This window comes from Vanacampus margaritifer, chromosome 1, assembly GCF_051991255.1.
Source record: "Vanacampus margaritifer isolate UIUO_Vmar chromosome 1, RoL_Vmar_1.0, whole genome shotgun sequence".
Classification (NCBI taxonomy): Eukaryota; Metazoa; Chordata; class Actinopteri; order Syngnathiformes; family Syngnathidae; genus Vanacampus; species Vanacampus margaritifer.
This window is the reverse complement of record NC_135432.1, coordinates 33,512,153-33,532,221: the sequence shown is the minus strand read 5'-3', so window position 1 is coordinate 33,532,221 and position 20,069 is coordinate 33,512,153. Positions and strand designations below refer to the sequence as shown.

Here is a 20,069-nt window from a genome sequence, read left to right as displayed (position 1 = left end):
GCCCATTGTCAATTTTTTTCCACACATGCAAATGTTGCACATTAGTCTACTCAAGAATAAGTTGCATGGTTCCAGACTGCTCCTATATTTCTGCATTTTAACGTGCATGTGTGACCAGTAAATTAGCTAATTATTATTATTATTTAATTCTTAATTATTTTATGATGGTCGGAAATACTGAACAATTAGTTCCAAGTTTCCTGCGAGACCCAATGACTTCAACTGTTGCATTCTTCATTTGAAATAGCTTCGAAGACCTTTACTGCAGCCTTTTTCAGTTCTTATTTGTTTCTGGGGGTTTGGCCCTCCAGTCTCCTCTGCAGAAGATCAAACACATGCTCTATTGGATTAAGTTTCGGAGATTAACTTGACCAGTCAAGACCTTCCACTTTCCCCCTGTTGAAGTCTTTTGTTGTGTTGGCAGTGTGTTTTGGATCAATGTCGTGTTCACGATGAAACTACTCCCAATTAGTTTGGATGCATTTTTCTGTAAATTCCCATGCAAAATGGTTTTGTAGACTTCAGAATTCATGTCGCAGCTCTCACAGTGTTTCTGTTGTCAACTGCTGTTGATAACCTTGGCCAACCTATTTGATGTCTGTTGCTCAGTACACCATTAGTTTCTTTCAAAATGCATTGCTTTTCCCCCCTAGATAGCTCTTCATGTTTGCCTAACAGCAAATGCAGTTTTCACAGGTGAAAAGCCAACCCCCAAGAGCATTAAAATAATCAATCTAAAAGGCAACACCTGAGTAACATGAAACACCCATTAGTCACATGTTCCAATACTTTTGCTCAATTGAAAAGTCGGTGGGTTCAAAGAAAAAGTTGTCTTGTGTGTTAAGCGTACTATATAAATACATTTTATCTTGCCTTGCCTGAGTTGTTTGAAAATTCTGGATGTAAATGCCCTGAAATAGAAGTTGCAGTTCTGAACCTTTTGTCTCACAATCATATTTTGATCTGAAACAAATGTTTCCAGTAAGTATACAACAAAAACAAGGAATTGACCTTGCCATTCCAATACTTTTGGAGGGGAATTTATGTAAAAAAAACACATTACACTACATTACAATGTTAAAAAACAACAACGGACTATTAGCAGTTATTGAAACCTTGACTTTTTAAAACCACGATAAACCGCCACACCGGTAATCAGCCCATTTCTAATTGTCACCGATCAAATTTTCTGTTTGTAAGAGCCTCATTAGTTGTCAGCTCGCAGCCTTGCACACAGACACGGCTATGTCCCTCTTCGGTGACTTTCTTATGAAAGTTCCAAGCGAATGAATAGACTACTGTTAGACTTACACCTCTGAAGCGGTATTTATTTTTAGAAACTCGTTGTGAAATGGGATACTGTTAGTAGAACCCACTTTGACCCCCTGGTCAATCCGACTTTAAATGTGCCTTCATTCCGCCTCTTTGTTCTGTATAAACAACACAGACGAAACAAATATTCATCGTTGGGCTACATCAATATGTAGCCTTTTCTGGGTTCAGTGTAAAAAGCACATGTGACCTATTCAAACAGTGGGAGCTAAAAGAACATAGGGGAGAGTGGGGTCATTTATGCCAAGGGGCAAGTAGTTTCATCTGTTATTTAGAAGTTGGTCATGTGACCACATATTTTTGAAGAGACATCCATTCTGCTTATAAAAAGAGAGACACATGGCTTGAGAGGTAAGCCCTTAAAAAGTTCATAAAACATATTTTTGCCCTCCAAAGTAAAATTTCTATGATTAAGGCTTTTGGCAGTGTTTGAACAATATAGACAACTTTGAAAACAGTGCACACATGTTTTATTGCTTTAGTAAGCTACATCACGAGTCTATTTGGTTAGCATGATGGTGGCTCAAAACAGTTGGGAGATGCATTTTTTATTTTAATGGTGGGCCAAAGGACCTGGGTTAAGTTGTGCCAATGTGATTGTTTACTCTATGTTACTTTATTGTATTTTATTGTTGTTGTAGACTGTATTCTTACACTCTTACACTTGGTAAAATTATGTTTTTTTTTAACCAAAATTCATCATGCCTCCAGATACAGAAGGAAGACAGACAGGGTTTCAACTACTCTTGAGGAATCTGGAAAGATCAGTGAAAGAGGGGAAGACCATATATCATGTTGGAAAGGAGATACAAAATTTGCAGGATGGCCATAAAAAATATAGGAATAAGAACATGAATTAGGCTCAGGCTTTCCCTCCTAAGCACTCACCAAGTGACAAATCTGGTTGTTCTGCTCACTCTCGTTATGCGTCTTCAGAAGTTATTTTTCCCTTGCCAAAATCCACAGAAAGACCACAGAAAGAAAAAAAAGTGGAAGTGAAAACAAGAATTGTGGCTGAAGATAAGGCTGAACAGGAAAAAAATAATGAAAGAAGAAAAAGCCTCTGGAACCTGCAAATCAAAGTTTTGTATTGAATTTGTCTTCCTTTTTATATAGCATTATCATTTGTGAGATTAAAATGATCTTTTTTACTTCAGTTATCAATGGCACACTTTACCCCACTGAATTCTGACTAATGGCACAACCTACACTGGAGGCAAGTTGTGCCACAAAACCCACAGTTTATTGAAGATCCAAAGTGATTGCTCCCAGGGATGCACAACATCCTAAACTATATGAACATATTTTAGTTGGAGGCATTCCTGTAATCCCCTTGCGTAAAAAACAATTTAAGAAAAAATTGACACTACTTACCCCACTCTCCCCTACTAAAATAGTAGATGACAGTGACCACATTCTACCCAAGAAATATTTTCAAATTTGTACTTTTGTAGCTGCTTACTCTGTATCGTCTCCCACTCCTATATGTACTGTGCGTATTAGTGTTAATTTTATCTGCCATTTTTAAATTTAGTCTCAGTTTCAGTCCACTTTCAATCATGCTTGTTAGTTTTTATCATAGTAGTCAACCTCATCCCGTTTTTATTTAGTTAACTTTTAGTCAACTATAAATCTAACATTTTAGTCCAAGAAAACCTAATTTTATTTGTCTAGTTTTAGTCAGCAAAAACTCAACGTTTTTGTCTAATTTTAGTCAGGAGAATCATTTAACCCCTGTATATTTTACTGTCCGCAGATTATGTTGAACATTTTGGATCTAAAACTATTTCACATACAATTTTCTCTCATTTTTTTAATAGAAAACAACTTCACACACAATTAAAGTATAGCAACAAGTGGCTACATGCTATGGCTGCATGCTCTGCGCTAGTAAGTTAGCCAGCATTAGTTAGCGGTCGGATTAACATTATTGTTGAAACGTTATAGCCGTTGGATTAATGTTACATTATACTAGAATTTACTTTACCTTTCACCGTGAATCCACTTGCTGTCGGACCCATGTGTTTGTGCATGTTGCACTCGCTACCTGCGGATTTGAAAGGGTGTGTGTTCGCTGTATGTGTGTATACAGTGTATATATAAATATATATTTTTTGTATGACAATGTTTTACATTTCAGTGTTCTATTGAGATGTTCCTGCTCTGACCTACCTGCTAGTCAAAAGAGATTAAAACCAATGATGACAATGGTTTACCCTTGTGTTTGCAAGCTTTTATACAAACATGCGGATTATTAGTGTCAAAAGTAGAGCTAAAATCTGCAAGCAAAATTCAGGCACACGCCTTGGGGTTTTCTACTGTGGATGTTTGCATATTACAAGTACAGTGCCCTCAGTAATTGAGCTTCCCAGGTTAGGTGGTATGTGTGAGAAAACCTTAAAGCAAATTCAATTTATTATTGCAGAAGCATACTCTCACACTGAAAATGATAGAAATGGTTCAGCAGACATAGAATCAAGCTCCTCCCATGGCCATCTCAGTCCCCAGACCTCAACCCTATTGAAAAACTGTGGCGTGAGATAAAAAGGAGAGTGCAGAGAAAAGGGCCTAGGTGGCTGGATGATTTAGAGATTGTGCAAAAACGAATGGTCCAAGATCCCTCTTTCTGTATTCTCCCATCTTTTGAAACATTATAGGAGAAGATTAGGTGCTGTTTTGTTGGCAAAAAGGAGTTGTACAAAGTTTTAACATCAGAGTTGCCAATAATTGTGGCACACATGATTTTTAAACCCTTGATATATTAAGAGCATGGATTTTGCAAATATGCATGCATTTTGTCCTTATCTAAAATAGCATTTTTGTCCTGCATCTGGTACAATGGATGCACGAATTGAGAAGTGGCTATCAAATATGTTGAAATGTAGCTTGACCGGTTAGAATGTTTTTAATTGAAATAGCTTTTGATTTCAGCAAATACAGCCAACCTAGCAAATGTCTTGAAACATTGCTGTGCATAATACAGGGGATGCAAAAGTACGTATACGATAGTTTAATTTATTTCTTTTATATATTTTTTCTGTATGATATATACGATATGTACAGTATTGTGTTTTCTCTTTTTTTAATATAACTTTTGTATCTTCCTAATTTGGAACAGCCATTTAAAGAAAAACTTTTTTACGTTTTTTATAATTGAAAGAAAATTATGTTGTCATTGGGAAACGTTCAAATAATTTTCCAACAGTTGATGGCTTAAACATTATGCTGAGTGCTATTTCCACAGACTATTAACATCTGACCAAAACATTTGCATGCGTATATGGTCGTGCCTCCAACTTTTTAAATCCCATTTATGACCTTTTTGCGTTTGGCTGGTGGCAATCTGCGCTGGAGGAGTGCATGTGAGCACGTTATCCGTGGCAATCAGACTCTTCCTACTGTTTCCTTCACAGATACTGGGATCATGAGGTCCAGGTGGCCACCAAAGAATTGCGGAAACCAAAACTCTCAAGAGTCATCATCAGGTGTTTTTGGAGGATATATTCAGTGCTGGGATTGTTTACTGTTGTTGAGGTCAGTTTTGGAGTTAAACATTCACATGTAAATAAATGTGTTGAAATGTTATAACCACAGATTAGAATCAGAGCATCCTGTTACATACTGAAGTAAGAGTGAGTCAGTTTTACAAGAACTTGACACTTCATTTTACCTTTATTTCTTCTTCTATCCCAGGAGGTGATAAAGGTGATCCAGCCAGTACTCCTAGGGTACATGATCCGCTACTTTGAGGATTATGACCCGGACAATAAAGCAGCACTGAATGAGACCCTCGGCTACGCAGCCGGGTTGTCAATCTGTACCATCGGCCTGAATCTGCTGCACCACGTCTACTTCTTCCACGTCCAGCGAGTTGGCATGAAAATCAGAGTGGCTATGTGTCACATGATCTACAAAAAGGTAGGCATTTGAGCACTTTACCCAAGTTCTTAATGAGAGAACAAAGTCTCTGCTGATTGTTGACGTACGCACGTGATGTGCCACCAAGTTTTGTCACCGACATGTTCATTATTAAAAGTTATGGAATGTCTCGATTTTGGTGCACTTTTATTGACATTCCACCACAATGTTAAAGTACTTAAAGGGTGGCACTATTCACTGTGTAGCTTCATCGTCTTCTTGTAATAAACATGTCAACAAGATAGAACACACTATTCTGAATGTCCTCCTTTGTCACACTATTTACCTGTACATACACTACAGTCACATGCTAAAATATTGGACACAATTTCTCGTTCAGTAGCATGCGAAAGTATATTGAAAATTTTGACTGTAGTGTAGTTGGCACAGATACCACAAAGCTGCGCTGAACCAATTTGCTTACATTTGGGATATTTGGTTGATTTTAGTTTTTTGCTGAACTGAATTTGTTTTACAAAACTAGGCTTTGTGTCTCAGCTGTTCTGCAATGGGAAAGACTACCACAGGTCAGATTGTGAACCTGCTTTCCAATGATGTCAACAAGTTTGATGAAGTAAGTCCTACACTAAGCCAGTGGTTCTCAACCTTTTTTCAGTGATGTACCCCTTGTGAAATATTTTTTTCTGCCAAATACCCCCTAACCGGTGCGAAGCATTTCTGGTTGGGGGGGGAAAAAGACTTAAGACCGAGTGCTGTGCCATCATTGTCTAGTTTATTAAGCTTTGGAACTCTATGTGTATTTATGTGGTCTCTCTTGAACTATTTGACAATAAAAAGATATAACTTGAATGAATGAATGAATGAATGAATAAGACAGGTGCTTCTAGGTGGCATATGTGACAAGTTGGATTGAACGATTCTGGTATGGGAGAGATGCTGTTTTTGTTTTTTTAGAACACTGAAATAGAATAGCCTACTGAATATAAAATAAATTTTAGGAATTTATATTATTCTGAAATATTTACTGTACTTTTAAAATATATTTTGAAATCTTATGTACCCCCTGGAGTGCTTTCACGTACCCTCAGGCGTACATGTATGTTGAGAACCACTGCACTAAGCCAACAACAGCAAGTCCAATGCAGCATGAAAAGAGTTATCATACTAAAAAGTTTTTGGGTGTATATTATGTCATAATGTGTGTTACCTGCTACTGTATGTAGAGAGGTGCACATGTCTACTATACTAATGGTTTGTGCATTATGGTTATTTGATTTTCCTTCAGGTAATGTTTTCAGCCAGTCTTATCTTCTATCGTTGATGTGATTTGGATCCTGATCTGCCCTTTCTCATGGTTTGTGTTTTTCTATGCAAAAGTTGACAATCTTCCTGCACTTCCTGTGGGTGGGGCCCCTCCAGGCAGCAACTGTAGTGGGACTCTTGTGGCTGGAGATTGGGCCATCTTGCCTGGCAGGCATGGTGGTCCTCATGTTCCTAATGCCCGTGCAGACCTTGTTCGGGAGGCTATTTTCCAAGTTCAGGTAATATTTCAGTATTTCATGACTTTTATTCCTACAACTGTAGCCAGCAAAATCCACAATCCAACTACACTGTTAAGAGTCGTGTTTGTGTAAAACAGTACTTACTTTGGATGGGCACAACTAAGAAACTTCACAGAAATGACTTATAATGGCAGTGACTTGTAATAGAATCTTTAAAGTCTAATGGCCCTCAATCTATGCAATTTGTAATTACACCAGACTTTGGTGGAGAACTATGCCTATTTTTTTTTAAACTTTGATTTTCATTTTAAGAATGGTGTTAATAACTTGTATCACAGTTAATGATATAATTTAACTTTTAACTTGTACAGTTAAGTGTCTATGTTGGCAGCATTTTGACACTGGATCAGATGTTTTTCCACTAGGTAATTCGATTTCCATTATTACCTATGGGAAAATGCACTGCATACTAAATACAAACATGTCTTAAATTGATCAGCATCCTAAAACGCATTGTTTCTTTTATTTACTGTCTTAAATCGGCTTAACAGTAATTTTGTTCACATTTGTTGATCTTCAGTTCACCTAACTGTCTGTGCTGTCTTTCAAAATGGGGAATTGACAAAACTCCTTTAATGCCAGTGAAGTGAACGTAAATGTGTCTTCTAAATTTGACATATCACAAATAAAAGTGTTGATAACAACCCTGCCAAATGTGAATGATTAAAAAAAATTGCCAAGTATATGAAATTATGAATAATAAAGTGGTTCTCTCGATTTATGTGGTCAATAAATAAACAAATCTACCCTTCACGCTCGTTCATCTCACTCTCTGTGGCTTGCGCACACTCATGGCTAACAATGAGGCGCTCCAAAGCTGCCACACCAGTGCGAAGACCACATCCACATTATTGCTGTTATATCAGGCATCTCCAAAAAATCAAGAAAAAAATGAAACAGTAAAAAAAAAAAAAATAGTTTAACGCTCTCCATAATTGAGTATTACATAGTTCTCAGTCTTTGCAAGTTTTCCGCAATGATTTTCAAACATATACTGCATTTACGAATAAATGTCTGAATTGACTTTACAGGGTCTTTAATTGTGATAACCTCTTTTCAGTAACTTTTCCTTACCCTCGTGTGCAGGAGTAAAATGGCAGTCCTTACTGACAGCAGGATCCGCACAATGAATGAGGTGGTGTCAGGAATCAGGATCATCAAGATGTATGCCTGGGAAAAACCATTTGCTGCTTTGGTGTCAGAAGTCAGAAGGTGAAATTTATGTTCTGTCACAGCTAGCATTGTTGAATAATTAGGATAAAACATTTCAATGATGTTATGTTCACCTCAACAAAGGTGTGTCTGGTTTTGGAACACATGCATTAGTGTAGTCAACGTTGGACACATCTGCACAATCTATATGTGCCTCAGAAAACAATTCCAGGGTGTTGTCTGCCTTTTTCCCCACAATCATCCTGGATAAGATCCAGCTTAGACTTGCTTGTCCCTAAACAGAATAGCCTATGTGGTAGGCAATATTTGAATTGATGGTTGTAGTTTGATGCCTCAAAAACTGTAGACAAGACATTGCATGACGTTGCACGTTTACCTAATGAAATGTTCATCGTTAAAGTCTCATTACTGCCTTTCTCCTATCAGTCTGAGTCATTTGGCTTTTAATTTCTGTGTTCCTCCCCCCCATCACCATCATCATTATCACCAGTATCATCTTCCTCCATTGTCTGTAGGAAGGAGATCCACCAGATCATGATGAGCTCGTATTTGCGTGGCCTCAACATGGCCTCCTTCTTCTGTGCCAGCAAGATCATCGTCTTCATCACCTTTACCCTCTATGTCCTGTTGGGGAACAAAATCTCAGCCAGCCGAGTCTTTGTGACTGTGTCACTGTACACAGCAGTGCGCCTCACTGTCACACTGTTCTTTCCCAACGCCATAGAGAAGCTCTATGAGAGCGGTGTCAGCATTCAGAGAATCCAGGTCCGTCGTCGTATAATCATGTCGACGTTTGAAATATGGGGGTCTTCTTATGAGATTTTTTATAGACATTTTGTGACAGACTGTGTTTCTCTTAGCACTGAATTTCAGTTGATCATGTGAGAACTTCTGAATTTGCCGTCATGCAACTCTACCCAATCAATCGGCAGCAGATTGTGTTCTTAATGCATCAAAGATGTTCATAACTTTTCCTATGTATTTTGTTCAAGGAGTTCTTATTACTGGATGTGATGACAAAGACTAGCACTCCTCTGCCGCTCGCCGAGAAGCAAGATTCTGCCGTTGAGATCCAGGACCTTATGTGCTACTGGGACAAGGTTAGAATAGTCAGCCTGTAAAAAGGCCCACTACACTAAACTGCACGACACTAATGCCGCTTTTTCATTAGCATCAAATAGCACCAAACCGCTTAGCCACACAACACGGCATCCGTTGGTTTTCAATAACAACAGCTACCGAACAGGTTGCCCAGCAAATATGGGAGCGAAATCAATCTTTAATTAAGATCTGCATTTTATAGATGAGGTTGATTATATAACAAAGGATACGACGAATATTCAATTACAAGCACCTGCCTGTTACATGGCACGAGTAATCCAAACATCATCAGCCCGCTTTTGCTTTTATACATCCAATTTATATGATTCTGTATTGTAACTTTGCGATCGCTTTCATATTCAGACTGTTTTAGTACAGCACCTAACAGTACCACACTGGATGCAATAAATAAGCGTGCTGGCCGTGAAAAGGGCCAATCGATGCTGACTCAGTCCTTCCTTCATGAAAAGCAAATCATGCTAGTTGGGTTATGGTGGCCATGACCGTGGCAAAGAACGCATTCAGATTTGGATATTTATTTATGGGCAAAGTGAGGATATATGATATAGTTTAGGTTTATAGATTCGACTGGTTCTGATCAGATCAAATCCGATACCGATGCAGTCATTTTGGCATGGATCGGACTAGATTAGATCGGGCCATCCCTAGTTATGTTTAGTGTAGATACTGTATTTTTATTACTTTGGCAACAGCCGGCACCTGCTTCTGTCTCGTGTAAAACTGGGAAATGGGCGTGTACAGCGGAATTCCTTGCTGCATTTCTGTCAGCTGATCATATGACAGTGACAACATGACCCCATTTGGCACCAGACGGCATGCATTTTAGAACCACCTCCAAGATGATTCTGAAAAGTGATTGCATTGTAACCCTCGAAAAAGTGTAATGGAAAAGTGCCATATTTGTGTGATTCAATAGTTTGCCAGGATTGAGCAATAACATAAAACATTCATTTGTAGCTGAAGGTTTAGACAATTCGTGTTTCACTGACTTCTGATTGCTTATACTGTATATGAATTTGGCTAGGAAACTGGACATGCTAGAAAATAATGACTATTGATCTTTAAAAGTGATATAAGAAATAGTGTATATTCCCTTATAGTATGCATAGCCGGTTTAATTGTTACTTTTTGAAAAAAATGAGATCAAATGATGGCGACAAAATCTTTAATGTGTGCATGACTTAATGTCCTCATATGTGTGCCACCTCCATAGAGTCTTGATGCTCCATGTCTGCAGAATGTCACACTAAGTCTAACTGGAAAACAGCTGTTGGCTGTTATTGGACCAGTGGGTGCAGGGAAGGTAAACAAACAAAACAACACATTAGAAGAGGGTGTGACTTTATATGTGAATTCATTTGTCACCTCTTGCTCGATCCAGTCCTCGCTATTGAGCTCAATCTTGGGAGAGCTTCCTGTTGAAAAGGGGGCAATGAAGGTTAAAGGTCAGCTAACCTATGCAGCCCAACAGCCATGGGTGTTTCCTGGCACTATCCGCAGCAACATCTTGTTTGGAAAGGAGATGGATCTGCGCATGTATGAGAAAGTCCTCAGGGCTTGTGCTCTAAAGCGGGTGAGCAAGTCAGGTGATTGTTGTAGTTCTTTTTTTTTTCTGTTGTAGTTCTTCTTAACATGTCAAGGCAGGTGGAAAGTGCCACATAATTCTCACACTTTTGAAAACTGTATGTTGTGTCCCTTTCCATGTATTTTTTTTATCTACGTAAAAATCCAAGCCACATTTCCAATGAGGTTGTAACATTGTGTAAAACATAAATAAATAGTTTACAGAAAATCAATTTGCTAATCATTTTCCAACCTATATTTAATTGAATACAGTATACTACAAAGAAAATATATTTAATGTACAAAGTGATGAACGTTTTTGTTTTATTGCAAATATTGTCTATTAATGCCTGCAACACTTAAAAAAAAAAAAAAAAGAAGCAGGGTCAGTGTCAATAAGACTGCGAAAGATGAGTAATACTTCAGCCAACGTAAAAACTTTGGCCAAATCAAACATGCGAATCAAATATATGACTTTCATACCGGATCGGTCGAGGCCCGGGTTAACAACGACCGCCATCGGTGCTGTTGACCTACAGCGCGCCGGTAGAAACTAAACTACTTTTGGCCGAAGAAGGAGAGGAGGAAGGAGTGTTTGTAGGAGGAAAGAGAAGACACTAGAAGAACACTTAAGAGTCTAGGACTGAGAGTAGTGACTTTAAATGTTGGAACTATGACAGGAAAAGGTAGAGAGCTGGTTGACATGATGTAGAGGAGGAAGGTAGACGTGTGTTCAGGAGACCAGGTGGAAAGGGAGGAAAGCTAGAAGTTTAGGAGCAGGGTTCAAGTTATTCTATCATGGTGTAGATAGGAAGAGAAATGGAGTAGGAGTTATCGTGAAGGAGGCGTTTGTTTGGAACGTCCTGGAGGTAAAAAGAGTGTCAGAGAGAAAAAGACTTGAAGCTAGGAATCGAAGGTGTGATGATCAATGTTGCTAGTGGGTACAGGTTAGGGTAATAAAGGATATAAATGGAAGTCTGTTGACAGATGCCAGAGGGGTGATGGGAAGATGGAAATAGTACTTTGAAGAGTTGATGAATGAGAACAAATAATAGAAGGGGTGACTGTTGTGGACCAGGAAGTAGCAAAGATTAGTAAGGATGGAGTGAGAAGGGCATTGAAGAGGAGGAAGAGTGGAACGGCACTCGGTCCTGATGATATACCTGTGGAGGTATGGAAGTGTCTAGGTGAGGTAGCAGTAGAATTTCTGACTGGGTTGTTCAACATGATCTTAAATAGTGAGAAGATGCCTGAGGAATGGAGGAGAAGTGTGCTGGTGCCCATTTTTAAGAACAAGGGAGACGTGCAGAGTTGTGGCAACAACAGAGGAATAAAGCTAATGAGGCACACAATGAAGCTGTGGGAAAGACTACTTGAAGCTAGACTGAGCGCAGAGGTGAACATTTGTGAGCAGCAGTATGGTTTCATGCCAAAAAAAAGAGTACCACAGATGCAGTATTTGCTTTGAGGATGTTGATAGAGAAGTACAGAGAAGGTCAGAAGAAGCTGCATTGTGTCTTGGTAGATTCGGAGAAAGCTTACGACAGGGTGCCCAGAGAGGAACTGTGGTTTTGTATGAGGAAGTCTGGAGTGACAGAGAAGTATGTTCAACTGGTGCAGGACATGTATGAGGACTGTACCACAGTGGTGAGGTGTTCTGTAGGTGTGACGGAGGAGTTCAAGGTGGCGGTGGGACTACATCAGGGATCAGCTCTGTTTGCTATGGTAATAGACAGGATGACAGACGAGGTTAGACAGGAATCTCCATGGACTATGATGTTTGCAGATGACATTGTGATCTGTAATGAGAGCAGGAAACAGGTGGAGGAGAAGCAAGAGGCGTGGAGGTTTGCCCTGGAAAGGAGGGGAATGAAGTTAGTCGTAGCAAGATGGAGTATCTGTGTGTGAATGGGAGGAACCCAAGTGGAAGAGTGAGTTTACAGGGAGAAGAGACCAAGAAGGTGGATGAGTGGAAGTATTTAGAGTCAACAGTACAGAGCAATGGAGAGTGTGGAAAAGAAGTGAAGAAGCATGTGCAGGCAGGCTGGAACGGGAGGAGAAAAGTGACAGGTGATGTGAAATAGAAGAGTTTCAGCTCAAATGAAAGGAAAGGTTTATAAAACTGTGGTGAGACCAGCGATGTTGTTTGGTCTGGAGACAGTGCCACTGAGGAAAAGACAGGAGGCAGAGCTGGAAGTGGCAGAGATAAAGATGCTGAGGTTCTCTTTGGGAGTGACCAGGATTGATAGAATCAGGAATGAGTACATCAGAGGGACAGCACATGTAAGAGGCTTTGGAGATAAAGTCAGAGAGGCCCGACTGAGATGGCTTGGACATGTCCAGAGGAGAGAGAGTGAGTATATTGGCAGAAGGATGCTGAGTTTCCAAATGCCAGGCAGAAGGTCTAGAGGAAGACCAAAGAGGAGGTTTATGGATGTAGTTAAAGAGGACATGAAGGTAGTTGGTGTGAGAGCAGAGGATGCAGAGGACAGGGTTAGATGGAGGCCACTGATTCGCTGTGGCGACCCCTGAAGGGAAAAGCCAAAAGGAAAAGAAAAAGAAGACCTATTTGGAACATTTCACAGGTTAATTGGAAACATGTGAGTGTCATGATTGGTTATAAAAAGAGCATCATCAAAAGACCCAGTTGTTCACAAGCTAGGATGGGCCGAGTTCACCCCTTTGTGAATAACTGTGTGAGCAAATAGCCCATCAGTTTAAGAACAATGTCTCTCAGTGCACATTTGCAAGGAGTTTAGGGATTTAATAATCTATGGTCCATAATATCATCAAAAGATTCCGAAAATCTGGAGAAATCTCTGAATGTTAGCGGTAAGGCCGAAAACCAACAATGAATGCCCGTGACTTTGACTGGCATAATTGTGTAAATAGTTATAATTCATCAATTAATTAAATAAATAAATAATAGATATTGCCACAGCCCCTGTTGCATCTTAAATAAGATTATTTGTAAACAGAACAAAACAAAAATATAATTTTGAAGATTAAATATCATCTCTTTCTAAAGTATTCAGTTGAATACATTACAATTGTATTCTCTTTTTATTTACATAATACACAACATCCCAACTTAATTAGAATTAGGGTTTGTATGACTGGCCGCTTGTGCCACGCTGTTGTGCAGGACTTGGAGCTGCTCCCAGATGGAGACCTGACGCTGATTGGGGACCGTGGTGCCACACTCAGTGGGGGGCAGAAGGCTCGTGTCAACCTGGCCAGGTAATGCACATGATGAGTCATTCATTGCATGCCCCAGTGTCACACTATTCAGTGGATTCTTGTGTGTCTCCAGAGCTGTGTATCAGGATGCCGATATTTACCTCCTGGATGATCCTCTCAGTGCTGTGGACGCTGAAGTCGGAAGGCATCTCTTTGAACAGTAAGAATGCAAAATTGCATCACATTAATAAATACAGTAGTACTGTACTGTATTGCAAAAGGAAGAGAACCAAGGAAATATTTACCCACTTTGGCTATTTTTTGTGTTCTAGCATTTTTATTTTTGCCCAAATGGGAGTATTTAAAAAATATACATGCCTTGCAGTTTGTTCAAACATTTAAGAAAGGGAAAACAGTTTTGTTTTGTTTTTTGCCCCTGTGAGTTTGCGGCTTTAATTCAGTTTCTAGAATTAATTGTTTTGGAAACTTGTATCTTTTATGGTTTATTTCAGGGGTAACTCTACTTCATCGGTGTATTTACTTTTTTTCTTCTTTTTTTGGGGGGTCAATTGTTGACATTTTGGTTGATCATGGATGATTGGTATCTGAATCTGCAACATATAATCCTGATCGGTACACCCCTAGCTAAAATGGCCTTAAATGTAGGGCTACAGCACTGTTGGTTGCATAGACAGCATCTGTGTAGTATTGTAGACATTTGTGAACTTGCTTTCATTCAAATAAAGTATTTTTTGTTGTTTTATTAAGGGTTCATCAGTGTGGACAGATTTCATTGACCTTATGTGGCGAGAAATATTTAGAAAAAACACCCATGTAAGTCTATAGGTATATTAGTCAGGACTTGGAGAAACAAAGTAATGTGTAGAATAGATAGAGACAAGGAATGTGTTTGAAGTAAGACAGGAAGAGGTGCGGTGCTGGTCCTGATGTGCTCACAATGGCTTTTCCTGAGCACTGTTGCATAACAAAAGAACACAGACTCAAGTCCAGCAAATATCTACACCAGCAGTTCCCAACCTTTTTTGGCTTGTGTACTCCCGAACCTTTGTCATACCATCAATAACCCCTTGCTCATACGTATTGTCCATTCTCCCAAAGTAGCATTTAGCACACATTTTATTTTGTTTCCTTAATTTTAACATACACAACCAATATTTAGACTCACTAGCAGTTTCACTTCGTTTTCATCAGTCATGTGAGCTCTGCCACAGGTTATTGATCTGGGCAATGTATTTTAAATGTCTCCATGAAGCTCCAGTGTGCTCACATAATTCAGGGGTTACACATACTCCTGATCTACACTGTTTCATTGTCGACCATTTATTTTCAACCCAGGTGCATCTGTGGCATGCTGAAGAGCAAACCCCGCATCCTGGTCACCCACCAACTCCAGTACCTGAAAGGCGCAGACCAGATTGTGGTCCTCAAAGAGGTTTGTGCATTCAAATGCAAGTTACAATGTCCACAACCTTAAATAATTTCATACTTTTATTTAGCACAAATCAGCTTCATGTTTTTACCCCACTTAGAGACACTTTGTGGAAAGGCAGAAAGGCAAAACTAACAACCCATCACTTCATCTTCTACGCTACATATAATGTTTATGGTTGTAGTTAAGCTGAAGTCCATCACAGATGGCGTAGACCTAAGGTGGTCTACAACGGGGCCTTATAGTTATTCAGTCACAGCTGTATTGTAAAACGACGGCTGCATGGAAGTCAGCTTTAGAAACTACAAGAATGAAAAAAATGGTGCAAACATCACACACGAATTAATCATGAATCAATATATTTTTGTATGGTTCTTGTTGTTGAGGCTACTAAAAAGTACTCTAGCTAACCTAAAAGTCTGTTTAGTAGCAACAGAGTCTGGAAGTGTCAAGTGTGCATATAGCACATTGGCTATCATTTGTATGGCTTTAGTCTTGCCACCTGACATGTGATGATGCTTCCAGCACTGGTATGCACGCACAATAATGAATCAATTGCACTTATCTATATTTGTTCCAGGGTCACATGGTGGCCAAGGGGACGTACACGGAGCTACAGCAGTCCGGAGTGGATTTCACCTCACTCCTGAAGAAGGATGAGGAGGAGGAGCCCCAAAAGCCTCCCTCAGACCTTTCCTCCCGAAGCCGGACTTTGTCCCAGAACTCAGTGCGGTCTCAGGCCTCTTCCGTGCATTCGGTCCAGGATGGAGAACATTTAGCAGTTTGTACAATGATTGTTTTTCAAAAATATCTCAAAAGGTGAAACCTGTCAAGTTGCTGGTGCGGCATTACTGTTCTTTCATACCCAGGCTGAACCAGTGCACACGGTGCCAGAAGAGACTCGTGCACAGGGATCCATTGGATTTAGTATGTACATGAAGTACATGCGAGCTGGTGTCAGCATTTTGTTTGTGACCGTTGTGATGCTCCTGAATGTTCTGGCTCAGGTAAGGAAAAGGAAAACTGCTTAGTCACACTTACAGGTCCAGGAATGGAAATCATTTTTAGAAACCATAATGGAAATCTATTTCCATCTCAATGCAGTTCTTTGAGTCACTGACAGGGCTAGACTGGCTAACAGGTATACAGGGCGAATGCGGTGCTATGTAATTATTATTTTTGCTCAATTTCACCCCAACGGACTGGCCCACAATTTAAAGGGCGCAACCCATTAATCGTTTTTACAAGATAGATAGCAAACCGAACAAATCAACATCAAATCCTAAATCAAAATGCCAGGGATGTTTGTTTTTTTGTGACACAGTCCAGCCCTGGCCATTGATGGTGTAGTGCTACACTTGCCTGGCTTTAGTACAGGCTGCAACCAGTCTAGGCTGTAGTCTGCCTTTTATCTGAAGTCAGTTGGTATAGGCTGCAGCTTGCTCACGACCAGGTCTTGACATTAACGCCAACCACCCTGCCAAATGTGAGTGAATTTCATCAGTGACGGGCAAGTCCGTCACCCTCACTAGCCACTTTGGCGGTTGGATTGTATGTATTCTAGGGTGCATCAAAAAACTTTTTTTTCTACATGACTTGGGAGCCAAAAGTGTTCCAATATATCAAGAAATTACACATGCAAAATATTTCTCCCAATATATGATGGTTTAGGGGTGCCACAATATACATATATATATACTGTATATATATATTTTACTATTAGTAAATTGTGGTCAATGACCTTCATTGTTTCAGTTGGGTATGTATAGTCTTACTACATTTTACCATCTGTTCTGTTGTGTGTTTTTAATTTTTACTTTTATACTTATATAATATATTTTTTCATAGAGGCCTTTATATACGTTTGCTAACCACAGTTAGGCTAGTTAAACAAACCTATTCAAAAAATGGTTACATCATAACATGTTAAGATTGACTAGTAGGTTTTTCTTATAGTATAATAAACCCTGATTGATATTAAATGATAAATTCTTGACTGTTAAAGGAAAAAAAAACGTTTCATAGCTAAAATGGCAAAGAATAGCTACTAGTAATGACCCATTTATTGGCGAGTAGTATAAGTACATTACACTGTCATATCTGTAAGCTGGGCCAATAGGTTTTTCTTTTAACGCTGTTGGATATTAAATGAAAAAAATCTTGACAGTTAAAAGAAAAACATTTTGAAGGCTAAAATGGCAAAAATTTACAGGGAGATATTCACTTTATAACATTCTTTTTTTTGTCCGGGCGGGTTTGAAATTGTCAGTTTTTCGTTATGCGGCAAATGGGAGACTGCAACGTACACTTTACTGTGGCTGGCAGACTGCGTACTGGCTGATGGTGGCCCAGAACTTTAGCTGAGCGGCAAATGTTAAGCTGATGCACCGGAGGCAATGAGTACAAACCCCGCTCGAAGTAAAACAAAAAAATAAATACATTTTTAAAAAAAGAATGCAGAGCAAAAATGGATAAGACTTCAAAAGAGAGTAATGTTTTTTTTGTTTTCTTTTCTACCCATACAGAAGAGGCATATGTTAAAATAGTTTGAATGTATGGCATCTTGTATCTGAGTCTCAAGTATCTCGAGGTCAGGCTGAGTGTCCTCTTTTTGGGGAAATAAAAATATGGTCACTCTAGGATACGTTGCACACTCGCCTGCCGACACACAAATTTGTAATTGGTGTGTGCGTCTCAATTTGCGACTGCCTGCCTACCCAAACCAAGAGCTCACTGCAAGTCACTGATAAGTATAGATATAGTAATCTCTCTCTCACTCTCCGTGTGTGTGACGAGCCAATGTCTGTGTCAGTGACATTAGATAGCGACGGTTGGGGCATGGGGGACAAGAAGGAGCAGCATCTGCGGAATGTGCTGCAGGTAGTACTTCACCGCAGCCAACAACCCAACCTCCGCAGCTGCAAATGCAAGCTAATCCCTGAATAGCATGGTTACTCTCAGGGGAGACATATCCGGTGGGTGAGTGGGTGATGCAATGGTAAAGTGGAGGGGACTCTGTCACTGACTGAGCAATTAAGTTTAGGTCAGGGTTTACCAATTCACCTCCTTGAGGTCCGGAGACCTGACGGTTTTAGATGTTTCCGCCCACTGGCACACCTGATTCATATAATCAGCTCATCAGCATGCCTGATAACGATCCTGACCTTTAGTATCAGGTGTGTTAGTAGGCGAAAACATGTAAAACCTGCAGGATTCTGGACCTCGAGGACCAGAATTGGTGAGCCCTGGTTTAGTTAATATACACTTTTATTCTTCTATTAGTTAGCCACTAAAAATAGATTGTTCCTCAATGTGTGTTAGTATTGTGTAACAATAAATCAATTCAACTTTATATGTGTCTAATTTCCATCACTACTTCAAAATAAAAATTAGACCAAGTCCACACAGGCATGCCCCATTGACCTCCTTTCATTATGTCTACAGGACAAATTAGTTAAGCGTTTTGATGACCCAAAATAATATACTATTGTTAAAAACTGTACTGTATTTCCAGTGAACTTTGGATAATTAAACTAAAAATGTCATTTAAAAAACATATTTTTGCAAAAGTTTGTGTGTTTGGTGGCACCCCTAAATTTCAATAGATTTCCTCAAAATTTTTGTTAGCCATTTTTTTGATAATTGGATCAAAATGCAGTGCCAGCCAAATTCACATTTTCACATTAGAAATTCCAATTCAAATTTGATGCACCCTAATGTATACGGTATATTGATCTGTAATTTCCGCAAACAGCATCTGTACTAATAAACCCATCGCAATCGAAGACTACGGCAGTACAACTCCCATGCGCACATTGGCGATTTTGTGATCCCTTTTTGCTGATGTCACTGCTGAAAGGGAAAGCAATGAACCCATGAAACAATTGTAGCTATGAATTGTACTTTAGTCATGGAGGAAGCATTGCGACTAAATGGGCACAAGACAACTGGTTCTAATTAAACTTCAGCCTTCACCAGTCTAATGTGGCCGGTGACGTTTCAGGACTTCATGAAGTCAGCAGAGTCTAACAAGTTGACAATACTGCTACATAAACACATACAGTACATTCTTTGGGTAAAAAAAGTTGACCTTTCACAGTCTACGTATAGATGTGCGAATAAATATTATGTTCCGTGTATTATAAACAAAGATTCAGTTTGTTAAATAAAACGTGGAGTCTGGAGGTGTTTGCTAAAAATAAATGGACACCAAACTGCATCAAACAAACTTCAGCCTGCACTCTATTTTTTAAGTCTGTCAGAAAGCTAGATTAGTCTTGATTCAGTGCATGTTTTGTCCCGGGTGGATGAGGTAAAAGGTTTAAAAATTTGAAGTACTTATTGAAACTCCTAAACAAAACTGATAGCACATGTTCTATATTGGTGCAGCGTCCAAAAGAAAAATATTGAAAGAAGCTTGTTTAAGATGCAGATTTTTAAATAAAAGCAGCATAACCAGACAGACTGCCTTATAAAGCTGAATACGTGATCATGACCTGTAGCAATTAACATTTTGTTAGTCTTGTGATGTGAGTGTGCACAGGGCTCTTAGTATGACATAGTCACCTTTAATCATAATAACATAACCTGCTTTGTGTGGAACGTAACATGTCCAAATTCCCAAACCCAGAAAGCAGGTTGGTGGTCTTATTGTGCGTGCTGTGATAACTTGCCTAACTACTGGCTGGTGACAAGATGGTTTTATATAATTTATTTATATATATCTTCCATACTTAATGTGTGAATCCTAACCCTAAGTAAGATGTTTTGTTAAATATTCCCATAAAAAAATGATTTTAAAAATCAAT

General features: G+C 39.2%; 1 protein-coding gene across 6 annotated transcripts in view; it reads left to right on the top strand.

Annotated features, from left to right (window-relative positions):
• abcc4 (ATP binding cassette subfamily C member 4 (PEL blood group)) overlaps positions 1-20,069 on the top strand; it is a 45,271-nt gene that overhangs the window by 4,901 nt on the left and 20,301 nt on the right. For 5 of the 6 annotated variants that reach the window (XR_013289087.1, XM_077549727.1, XM_077549717.1 and 2 more), the window contains exons 3-16: positions 4,746-4,866; positions 5,026-5,250; positions 5,735-5,824; positions 6,589-6,752; positions 7,860-7,985; positions 8,462-8,711; positions 8,939-9,046; positions 10,282-10,371; positions 10,450-10,641; positions 13,777-13,871; positions 13,945-14,031; positions 15,168-15,264; positions 15,842-16,042; positions 16,131-16,268. Coding sequence is in view for 5 of the 6 variants with exons in the window: in XM_077549727.1 (XP_077405853.1) it covers positions 4,746-4,866; positions 5,026-5,250; positions 5,735-5,824; positions 6,589-6,752; positions 7,860-7,985; positions 8,462-8,711; positions 8,939-9,046; positions 10,282-10,371; positions 10,450-10,641; positions 13,777-13,871; positions 13,945-14,031; positions 15,168-15,264; positions 15,842-16,042; positions 16,131-16,268 (1,984 nt within the window). In the remaining variant the exon portion in view is untranslated. Of the gene's footprint in view, positions 1-4,745; positions 4,867-5,025; positions 5,251-5,734; positions 5,825-6,588; positions 6,753-7,859; positions 7,986-8,461; positions 8,712-8,938; positions 9,047-10,281; positions 10,372-10,449; positions 10,642-13,776; positions 13,872-13,944; positions 14,032-15,167; positions 15,265-15,841; positions 16,043-16,130; positions 16,269-20,069 lie in introns of those variants that run through there. The other variant, XM_077549733.1, reaches the window with a different exon arrangement.